An 11,875-nucleotide genomic window follows, 5' to 3' on the forward strand; every position below is an offset into this window, starting at 1 on the left:
AGAGAGAGAGAGAGAGAGAGAGAGAGAGAGAGAGAGAGAGAGGGAGAGAGAGAGAGAGAGAGAGAGAGAGAGAATTAAAAATAGTAAAAGTAAGTCTTAAAAAAGAAACAGATGCAAAATAAGTGTGGCATATTTAAATGCTATCATAGCACTTCCATAGCACAGGCCTCAATTAAATCATTATAACTTAATTTTATATGAAATGTGGTACAAAACAGAAAACACAATCATGGCAAAACTAAAAAAATGAATCTGTAAGTGATAAGTAAGCTCTCTGGCTTCATTTACTCACTACTGACTATTAACTGGTTAAGAGAAGAATCAGCAGTTGTGCCAGAATGTTGTGTGATACCTTTAGCCATTCTTATTCTGGCTCATTACAACGAACATTTTGCAAGTAAAGATATTTGGGCAAAAGGATGTACTGTGTAACACACTTCAGCTTCCACAGAGATGGATGTTTGTTTGTTTTTGTTTTCTAATTTTTGTGTTCTTTTCAAGGGGAGAGATTGTCCTTGGCAAGGGTTGAGGGGGTATATAAAGGGACAGTGAGGTGAGTGGGATTGGGGTGCATGATGTGAAATTCACAAAGAAACAATAAAAAGGTTTTATTTGTTTTTGTAAAAAAAGATAGAGAATCTGAGCAAAGGCACACAGATCTCTGTTCTTTGAGTCCAGGTCAGCTAAGGATACACAGTGAGATCGTGTCTTAAAGAAAAGAGAAGAATCTTTAATACTAGAGCACAGGAAGGATTCGCATGCCTAAAATCCTAGGACTTGGAGGCTGAAGCAAGAGAATTACCATAAGTTTAAAACCAACAAGCACCATATACTGAGTTGCAGGCCACCCTGAGCTAACTACTCACCACATCCTCTTAGTTCTAATAGTTCACATGTGTACACTAAAGCAGAATTGTATTCTCTATGCAAAATTAGTTTCTTTAAAACGATAATCAAATTAATCTTTTACAAACCGTACTATACATAACTAAGTCCTGAAGCCCAACTTTCTGCTAACTTAGTCTCATTTTTTAATGTAATTTATTTTCTTATCTTTTTTGTTTTTCAAGACATGGTTTCTTTGTGTAGCCTTGGCAATTCTGGAAATCACTATGTCAACCATGCAGGCCTGGACCTCACAGAGATCTGCCTCTAACTTTGCCTCCTACAAAGGCATGTACCATTAGAGCCCCTATAAAAATTTAATTTCTATAGACAAGAAAACAGAGAGAGGAATCAGACAATAAAAACAGAAACTGTGCTCCATTTATTAAACTAAGCTAATGTTCAAATCCTTGATGTATTTAATAAATTCTAATTATTAAAACAGTGAACAGAGGAGTATTAAATTCCATGGCTAAAGAGTATCAATGTTCTCATCTTGACAAAGATCCAAAAATCCATTGATGGCCCAAATATCAATTTTTCTGTGTGCTACAACAAAATATGTATCAGTAGGTAGGTAAACAAATAGATAATGCATACCCTCACAAAGGGCATACATCAATACTCAAGAAGAAGCCAAGGACTGGAGAAATGGCAATGTTGGAGAGAAGTTCAGCAATTAAAAGTACTGCCTACTCTTCCAGAGGACCTGGGTTCAATTCCAAGTACCAAAATGGTGACTCATAATCATCTGTAGCTCAAGTTCCATGTAAACGCCCATATACATTAAAAAAAAAAAAACTCAAAAGAACAAGCATGCATGGTAGCTTATATCTGTAATCCCAGCACACAGGAAGCTGAAGCATGAGAATTACCATGAATTCAAGGACATCTTGGGCTATATGTATAGATCTTGTCTCAGCACCACAGAAATCAAGACCAACAATATAATACAAAGAAATACTTTTGTAAATCATCCTTGATACTCAGTATGAGAGGATTCATTGTATGGTTTGTTACTTGCCCTATTCCAAGCACTCAGAAAAGTATACAGCATGAACTATGGCCATATAAAAACTTAATAAATCAGCCAATAAATAAATGAGTAAGGAAATTTGTAAAGCCTAACTAAAATCAAGGTTATAAGTGCTCCTAGAAGATCTCATATTCTCAGAGCAATTTTTGTTTGATTAGTATACTTAAAGAATTAAAATATATTTATTCAAAATTCTAGGAAGAAAAGCAATTACATTTAGACTAATATTTAGAAGTTATTGTCTACCAATTAATTTTTCCCTCTTTAGTTGAGACAAAGTCTCACTATATAGTTCAGATTGCCTTCAAACTCATGAAATGCCCCTGCCTCAGTCTGCAGAGTGCTAAGAAAACAGGTGTGTTTACCACACCCAGCATTTTTTGGCCAATAGTTTTTTATGCTCTTGCCAAAATTAATTGTAATCTGCTAAAATAGGTAGAAGCTAGGCAATGGTTATTTGCTCAGAAATAACAATAATCACATTGTTTCAGGTTTGTATTTAGAAAGTTTAGCTTTAGGACTTGATCAAATGTCAAGGAAATATTTTGTATTATTAACCATATCTTCAGGGTTTTTTTATTATTGTCATTTATTACAATTTATTGAATACGTATCCTGTACTTGGCCCCCTCCCTCCTCTTCCCCTATATCCCTCCCCTAGTTCACTGATAGGGGAGGTCCTCCTCCCCTTCTATCTGACCCTAGCCTACCAGGTCTCATCAGGACTTGTTGCATAGTCATCCTCTGTGGCCTGGCAAGGACGCACCACCTCAGGGAGAGGTGACTGCCACTGAGTACATATCAGAGACAGCCCCTGCTCCACTTACTATGGATCCCACTTGAAGACTAAGCTTCCTATGTGCTACATCTGAGCAGGGGGTCTAGGCGATCTCCATGTATGGTCCTTGGTTGGAGTATCCATCTCTTGCAGGATCCCTGGGCCCAGAGACTTTTTGCTCTGTTGGTCTTGTTGTGGAGCTCCTGTCCCCTCCAGGTGTTTCTAGCTCCCCCTTTTCAATAAAATACCATGCATTCTGCCCAAAGTTTGGCTATGAGTCTCAGCCTTTGCTTAGATAACTCAATCAATAGAGTCTTTCAGAGGCCCTCTGTGGTAGGCTCCTGTCCTGTTCCCTATCTTCTTCTGCTTCTGATGTCTATTGTGTTTGCCTCAAGTTCAAGTTATACCACTCCTAAGCATATATCCGAAATATGCTCAACTATACAACAAGGACATTTGCTCTGCCATGTTCGTAGCAGCTCTATTCTTCGTAATAGCCAGAATCTGGAAACAACCTAGATGTCCCTCAACGAAGGAATGGATACAGAAATTGTGGTACATTTACACAATGGGATAGAATCCCATTGCAAACAATGAAATCATGAAATTTGCAAGCAAATGGTGGGAACTACAAAAAATCATCTTGAGTAAGGTTAACCAGAAACAGAAAGACACATATGGTATGTCTCATAAATGGCTATGAGACATATAATATAGGATAAACATTTTAAAATCTATAATCCTAAAGAAGCTAAACAACAAGAAAGACCCTAGGGAAGATGCCCAATCTTCACATCTTCAGTTTTTTAAAAAATTAAATAGTTATAAATAAGTATAATTCATTAAAATATGCAAACAATATTAGGATCAAAGTACCTGATGATTCAATCTAAAAATAGTTTTCATCTATAAAAACTGATATCCTAAAGTCACAGTGCATAATAATTACCATTCACATCTGTAGTTAATAAGTATGCCTCATGTAAATATATACAGTATCAAAGAAAAAAAAGCCTCATGGCATTGTCAATTAACATACATACAAACTATCAATTTTTTCCAACACTCTCTTGAACAAACTGAGCTCCTTATAGCAAATAAATGTTATATGGGAAAATATGCAGAGTAGTTGGTTGATTTCTGTCTTGATAAGTATTTTTTGGCCCTTGACCAACTCAACAGTTATTTATACTTACTATAAAACCTTAACTAACCACCATAGAGGTGCAGTATACCTTGTACCACACCATCTCCTCTCCAGCCCAACCCCCTCATAAAGATTCCACTGCCAATGGCAGTCCCTGTGAAGAAAACAAAATTGCAAATAGAATTAAATCAAAACCCCAAGTGTCAGGGGTTAATACAAAGACCTAAAGAAGCAAAACTACCTAGGTGGTGGTGGCTCATGACTTCAATCCCAGCCAGCCCTTGGGAAACAGAGGCAAGGGGAATCTCTGAATTTGAAGCCAGCCTGGTCTACAGAGCAAGTTCCAGGACAGCCAGGGCTAAGCACAGAGACCCTGTCTCAAAAAACAAACACCAAAAAAGAAGCAGAAATAAAGTATCCATTTCCCCCCAGGGGTAAGAGCTATGGATAATAAATAAGTGTTATCTAATCTTTTAGATTTACTTAAAATCCGTGATTGAATCATAAACTCACATCTTAAATCTTTTGGCTACTTTGTAAAAGCAAAAATGTCTGATTTTCAGATAATTATGCAAAAAATGTTACTGCATATGAAGGGAGGATATTGTACAGAAATGTAAAGAGCAGCAGGCTTTTCTCTAGTCAGAACTCTTTTTTTCTTTCCTTGTTATCTTTGGTTTGTTTGTTTTTTTCCAGACAGGGTTTCTGTTTAACAGCCCTGGTGTCCTGGAACTTGCTTTGTAGACCAGATCTGCTGGTCTCCTGGATGCTGGCTAGGATTAAGTGTGAGCCACTGTGTCTGGCTACTTCAGCAGAGTGGTCTACCAGGAGTTCAGACTCCCTACAACTCTCCTTTGTGAATGTTAATCAGTACTAATAGCCTTTCTTTTTCTCTCTATGGGTTTAAAGATTTCCCAGGAAACAGATCCTCAAACAACCCTCCTAGGTTTCACCACTTTCAAGAACTGTTAATACAAGTGGCCCAGACTTTAATCGCAGCACTCCAGAGGCAGAGGCAGGCAGATCCTGGCGAGTCCCAAGCCACTCCAGTCTACTGAGCCCAGCACAGCCAAAGCTACAATTATCTAAAAACATTATCTAAAAACAAGGAGGGGGAGGGGAGGAAGATAGCTAAAGGCCTAGATAAAAATCAAGAAAAGCGCAGAAGAGACATCTGTTTTCTAAAAGCTGCTGAGTAGAGAAGCTGCAATGGAGGGAGTACACTTAGCATCTGCTAAGGGATTAAATAAATGTTTTCTCTCTCTGAGTATTTGTGTGTGTGTGTAGAGTTCGTAAATGTGCAGGAAAATATAAGTTGCCTTTAAATTGCTATTTGTTACCAAAAGGTTCCTAAGCAAGCAGTAAACAATTGTAGAACACAAGCACACAAATTATACTACCAGTCATCTGAAAAACATGACAAAGATGATTTCACTAAGGTTGGGTTAATGTATTTGCCACACAACCATGAGGACCTCAGTTGGGATCATCAGCACCCATGTAAATTCCTGTGTAAGGCAACATGTCCTTGTAATCGTATCCTTGAGGAGATGGACACAGGAGGATCCTTGGAGTATGGCGATCAGCTAGTGTTGCTGAATTAAAACAGTAGATTCAGTGAAAGATATTATATCATAAAATAACGTGTATGTGGTGGATATTACCAATATACTTTGTTTACATGTAGGAAATGATCAAATAAATAAAAATATTCTATTAAAAATAGTAAGGAATGCTGAGAGGAAAAATAGTCTTTCCCAGGGAAAAGCACACCAACTGGTTATCCAAAAACAAATGGTCAGTCCTGAAAATATACATACAATTAACATACAGACTGAGCATGTTATATTTAAGGATATATGTATATAAAAATACATATATTCATATAACAACAATTAATGAAAAAAAGGGATCGTGAATTTGAAATCAAACAAGGGGTATATGAGAGTGTTTGGAGGGAGAAGGGGCAAGGGAGAAATGATAGTTATATTATTAACTAAAAATAGAAAAATTACTCTGGTGCTTACTACAGGGCTTTTGTTTTTATGTACAAAGCAACTGAGGAAGATAATCCGGAAACCAGTTACCTCCACATATACAGTAACTCACATATACATTAACACACTTTTCCCCTCTCTCACACACACAGAGGTGGGTGACATACACATACACACAAGGACATGGGGGTGGTGACTTCAAGAAAAATTTTGACTTCAAGTGAAAGTCATGAAATCTAAATTCTTAACTCCCTATAATCTACTCTCTTCACTTATACTGCCGTACTTGTCCTGAGATACCAGTTTTTCCAGAACTTTCAAATAGCAAGAATAATTTTAATCACTGAATGTGTGTTTCCTACAGCCAAATTTAGTTAAGTGTTAAAAAACTCATTTCGGTGAGCAACAACTTCCTCTAGCAAGCCAGGAGCCACAGCAGCTTTCGGAGACTGCCTGTTCCGCCATAATATCAATTAGTGTTAGGACACTGAAATCCACTGGGTTTGAAGAGCACATGTTTTGGGTTTCACATGTTTCATTCTATTCTTCCTAACTATGCTTATGTGTCAAAGAGCAGTTTTTAAATTACACATGTTTAAATTACTTCCATGCTTACACATTCAATAACTATGCTATAAGCACTCAAAAATTAGTCTGCTATTCTGGTAAGCAATTTATGCTATTGTTAGCAATTAGACAAAAGTTGGGCCAGCTTTAAAAAAAAAAAGAATATAAGTATATGTAAGAATGCTAATATACTGTTTTAAAGTAGTTGTTACGAATCAAATGACAGTAAGAAACCACTTTTAATAGGGCTAGTACTGTGGCTCAGTCATAGTGCTTGCTTCGTATGCACGATGCACTTGGTTCAATCCTCAATACTGCCAAAAAAAGTTTTAAAGCCTGAATATTTTGTACAAAGATGAAAACTCTTAGAATGGTAACAATCATCTTTATAAGTGCATGTACTTTTTTAAAGACGATAATGATCACATAATCTCTTTTTAAAAAATTTGACAAATTTATTTTAATATTGCCTCATATATTCTATATATTAAACAAGGGAAAAACAACCTATGTCATTCTAATACAATCACTAATTAGTACTTTTAATTCCAAGAGAAAAAAATACCAACAAATGGTAGACAGAAAAAGAACAAAAAAAGTATATAATATAAAAAACAATGTGAAAGAGCAAGGGTACATCATTTATCTTATATATATCCAAACAATAAAAAATCCTCTGCATATAAAAGATCTTGGAATGTAGTTTATGTAGTTCGTGGGGAGAGGGGTGGATGGGTGGGTGTATGTGTGTGCACGTGCAATCACACATTAAAATGTAGCCAGGCACGTGGTGGCAAGCGCCTGCTGGGAAGGTTGGGGAAGAAGTAATGTGAGTTTGAATCTACCAGAGTATCACACATTCTACAAAATCACAAATTCAAGACCAGCTTTGGCTAAATTATAAAACCTTATATAACAATACCAACCAAATAAATAAACAAATATATAGATTAATAAATAAGTAAATGCTGATAAGGTGGGTAAAACCTATCACCCCAGCATTTCTAAGGTTGAAGCAGGAGGTTGCTTCGAGCTAGAGGCAAACCTATACACTCCATAATGAGCTCCAGGTTAGCCTATACAGTAGTATGTAACACTGTCTTAACACACTAACAAAACAAATATATGAAAGAATAAAAACAAGCCCATATAGAACAGATAAGCATTAACAATGATTTAAAAAAATTACTGTTATGGACTACGTAAGCCTTACTACTAATTAAAAAAAGTCTATTTAAATCAACTCAAGACTATTATTACATATTAAAACCATGTTAAATGGTTTTAAAACTATAACACCTCACAATGTCACTACATGTTGTTGGCACTATATATTAGTACAACCTTCTGCAGAGGGACCTTCAATATATGACAAAATCTACAAAACGTATGGGCTATTTTGACCTTATTCATAAATCCACTTTGGAGAATAAAGTCCAGGTGACTCTTATAGAAGAAGGCAGTGGCAAAGACCATCTAATTATGCAAAAACATTAGTGAAGAGTAACTGGAATGATCAATTGGAAATTGAGGGCAAATCATAGTACCTAAAATACAACTAAGGGTTTTTCTTACCATTGCAATGATGGCTATTCAAATAACACTAGTCATGCAAAAGTACCATCAGAAAAATATAAAGCAGAAAATGGATACTGGTAATAACTGTAAAAATTTGTCTTTACAGTTTAAAGAAAGGACTAGTAAACTGGCTTTTAAAATGTGTGGTGAGAAGACAATTTTTAATTACTCAATTTTTTATCAAGTTAGTTTTTAAAATATATTTTTCCTTTTAAATTTTCTTTTGGCATTTGTTCAAAAATTATCTACCTGCACACACACATATAAACTGGAAAGAGAAAAATGTAAAAAAAAAATTGCCCGTATTAAAAATATTTTCAAACATGTATCACTATGTGCTAAAACATACATTAATGAATACTTTGGTTTTGTCTTCTGTAGTACAAGTAGGATTTTTATCATACAACAATAGCAACAAGAACAAAACTTCTGGCTGAAAATTAAAACTAGTAACAGGTATTCAAAACTAACTTATACCTATCTGAGAAATTATAACCATTAATAGTGCCAGTGGTGGCATTTACCCTTATTACAATTATACCATTTTTAGATTTGCAAAAAAGCAGAAAAAGCCATAGCTTCTATAATAATTAAGGTGGCTTCACTCTTGTAATACACAAAATTATCAAAATGAATACCACAATTCTATTTATGTGCTTCTACTTACAAGAAAATTTTAAATAATTTTCCTTTTATTTATTCTATTACTCTTCCAACTTTTTTTTTCCACTTTGTGGGATTTTTCTCATTTGGATCTTATTTAAAAGAAAAAATAGCTGAATTAAAATTTTTTTTATCACTTCTTTTATGACCATACGATTCTTTATCTGTGGCTAACAAGAATCTCCTTTTAAAAATATAAAAGATAACCTTTTTTGTCTCAGTGCAGAGCAGAAGGTGCACTTACATTAAGAATTATATTTGCAGAAGAAACATGAGTCAATCCAAGACCTTTGGTCTTTAACTAAAGTATATTATTTTTCTTTTGAAATGTCCACTGTTGTCTCCTAATCCCGAAATCTTTTTCACCCATTCCTAAAAGGTGATATAATCCATAGTTTTTATTTAGTGAAAATGTATTTGTACAAATGCAATTTACTGATGAATTAATGAGCTATTTTCGAAGATCAGAATTACACAACAATGGTTTTATTCAGTAGTCCATTATCTAAAGACTGCAAATCTTGGAATGCACTCAGTAGTCCATGTTTTTTTTTATTTTTACCGTTTTTCTCAGTTACGAGTCAGTTCCCTTCTGAGTCCCTTCTCCCCTCTAAAAAGAAAAGAAAGGAAGAAAGAAAGGAAGGAAGAAAAGAAAAGAAAAGAGAAGAGAAGAAAAGAGAAGAAAAGAAAAGAAAGAAAGAAAAGAAAAGGGAGAGAAAAAAAAAACAGAGAGAGGAAAGAAAAAAAAAAAAAAAAAAACAACACCCAAGCCTGGCCTCAGTTCCCGTATTTCAAGCTAGGACCAACCAGAAACCAGTTTTCTTCCACTAATCCGGAACTCCGGGCTGTTACCAACGCTGTCATTGGCCAGCGTCAGTCCTCAGTACGTGCCCCAAGATAACCCCCTGGTTTCTGTCCCTTCTTCCCCTACAATGGGCCTTCTCCGATGTTTGTAACACAGTCGTAATCCACAACACAGCACCTCTGTTAACCAACTCAAATTCTTCAAAGTTTTGGGGTGAGAATAAGCAAGGCTGGAGGAGGGCAAGGTACCCTTTCCCACACGCTGGGAGGGGGAAGGGACAGTCGTTTGAACAGCGAAGCGCAGGCTTGGGAAGCCTGGAGGGCTGAAGGGTCAGGGGAGGGTTGGGGGCACAAGGTAGAGAGGGAGTGGAGAAAGAGTTGGGCTAAGTTGAAATGAAAAGTTTACTAACCAGATCCTCGAAGCTTCTTCGGTGCTCTTTCCCTTCCCAGTCTAAGCGGCGCGGAATCAGCTGGGGGCCGGAGGAAATGAAAGGGGGGGGGTGAAGGAAAAGCCTCTGCTCCCCATCAGCAGCACCCATCCTGTAGCCCAGTCCCAGACCCTTTGGCTTCTTCATTTCTCGAGTCCTGACTGTTATTGCCGCCGTGCCGGGGATGGGGGGATGGGGGGGCAGGCCAAAGGGAAGGAAATCCTGAAAAAACACCTCGCTCAGGAATAAAGGGCAACCCATTAAGACCCCTGCGTTGTCTGCCCCCTCTCAGGAAAGAACCCGGCTCACCCCAAGTGACAACAGCCCCGAGTCCAAGGCTCCCTCCGGGCCCCTGCCCTCGACTCCTGACCTACCTTATCCTTCCTCCAGTTTCTCCCCTGCCCTCCCCACCTCTTCCAAAAGGGGGTCCATACCTGATGCTCCTCGAGCTCTTGCACTAGCACCTGAAGAAGAGGGAGACAAGGCTGTGAAGAGCAGTTTGGGGAGCCAACCCGTTCCTCCCTCCCCACTTCCAATACAACCACTGACTGTAGGACTAATTGAGGCTGGCCTTTCCCTCACCCTCCACTGCACTGCTCACCCGGTGCCTCAATTTCCCTTTTGGGACCATTCCCTAACACTCCCAGACATCCTTTTCCCTCTCACCTGAGCGGATTTGTTACAGGGTCCAGACTGCAAGAACCTAGCGATCAGGTAATACAGCTCTAAAGAAGGGGTGGGGGTGGGGTGGGAGAGACGTTGAGAGAGAGGCAAGGAAGAGAGATACGAGCTTTTAAAAAAAATTCTGACAGCAGTCACCCAAAGCCCCCATCCCTCTAGGCCCCAGTTCAGCTACCCACCGGCTTCAATCTGGGTAGGTGCCGCCGCCATCCTTTTCCCAAGGGGTTTTGGGGGCTTCGCTCCGGAGGGTTGGCAGGGGCGGGTGGGGGCGCTGCCTCTATTGTGGTGAAGCCCCCATGCTTGGGAGTCCAGCCGCTTCCGCCGCACTCCCCGTCCCAGTTTCGGTCTCTCTAGGATTCATCGCCTCACGTTTCGACCCATAGATATTCTAGCCCAAGAGCTGAGGAGGCGGAGGAGGAAGGAGAGAGCAAGAGAAGGAGAGGGAGGAGCCGAAGTCGCCGAGGGGTGGGCAGGGGGAAAAGGGGGTGGAGCCACGGACGGGTGGGGGGGGGTGAGGGAGGTTGCTGCTTGCAGAGCTTGCGGCTCACCGCCAGAGGCACTAAAGCAGGCGTCTACTTTCAGCGGCTTAAGCTGGCCTGAGGTTGCCTAGTTACTGCCCAGGCAAGAAGGAAGAGGTGCTAAACGCAGGCAGACGCTCTGGCAACCTCTGTTAAACTCAGTGGTGGCGTTGGCGTCCCTGAGCTCTGGAGTTGCTAACCCTTCCTGTAAGGGCAATCGGATCCTTTCCGGTGAGGGAACCTCTCTCCGGACGTGATCATGAGAAACTTGTGAGAGACTGACTTGACCTAGCTTACCATAGGTCACCGAAAGGGTTTGGTTTGTTTGTTCTTTCTCTACCCCAAGAAAAAGTCGCTAGCCACTAAATGGGTTTGTTTCCAAAGGAGGAAGCAAATAAAAGTGCTGTACTTACCTGATGACCAGAACACTGAAATAATATCTTATTTCTGCTTAAAATATCCCCTAGATTCTGATAAATATTGCTTGAGAAACTTACACTTTAACCACGAAGCCATTTCCCCTTTCTGAAATGGTCAACAAGCTGTATCTTACCCATTCCTGTAGGATAAGTTTGAACTCTTGTTTTGAACATTTTAAAAGTTCTTAACTAGTGATTGAAATTTGGATAAAAAAAAATGATAGTTTGTTTTGCTTTGTTTTCTAAGCGATATTTTCTGACATGCTTTTAGTATGAATCCAAGGCACACCTGGAATTCGGTGGCAGTTCTCTTGCCTCAGCTTCCCAGGTGATCACATGGCAGGCATGAGACACCACTCCAGTTTACAAAGGCA

The 11,875-nt window shown here is 38.8% G+C and overlaps 1 protein-coding gene across 3 annotated transcripts in view; it reads right to left on the reverse strand.

Annotated features, from left to right (window-relative positions):
- Window positions 1-10,961, reverse strand: part of Brwd3 (bromodomain and WD repeat domain containing 3) — a 114,755-nt gene extending 103,794 nt beyond the window's left edge. For all 3 annotated transcript variants that reach the window (XM_055592700.1, XM_055592705.1, XM_055592699.1), the window contains exons 1-4: window positions 10,744-10,961; window positions 10,550-10,608; window positions 10,318-10,347; window positions 9,866-9,925 (exon numbers count right to left, since the gene is read on the reverse strand). In XM_055592700.1, coding sequence (XP_055448675.1) covers window positions 9,866-9,925; window positions 10,318-10,347; window positions 10,550-10,608; window positions 10,744-10,774 — 180 coding nt within the window. In that variant the 5' untranslated portion in view covers window positions 10,775-10,961. The remainder of the gene's footprint in view (window positions 1-9,865; window positions 9,926-10,317; window positions 10,348-10,549; window positions 10,609-10,743) is intronic.
- Window positions 10,962-11,875: the final 914 nt, after the last annotated feature.

Source organism: Psammomys obesus, unplaced genomic scaffold (assembly GCF_907164565.1).
Source record: "Psammomys obesus unplaced genomic scaffold, mPsaObe1.curated_primary_1811, whole genome shotgun sequence".
Classification (NCBI taxonomy): Eukaryota; Metazoa; Chordata; class Mammalia; order Rodentia; family Muridae; genus Psammomys; species Psammomys obesus.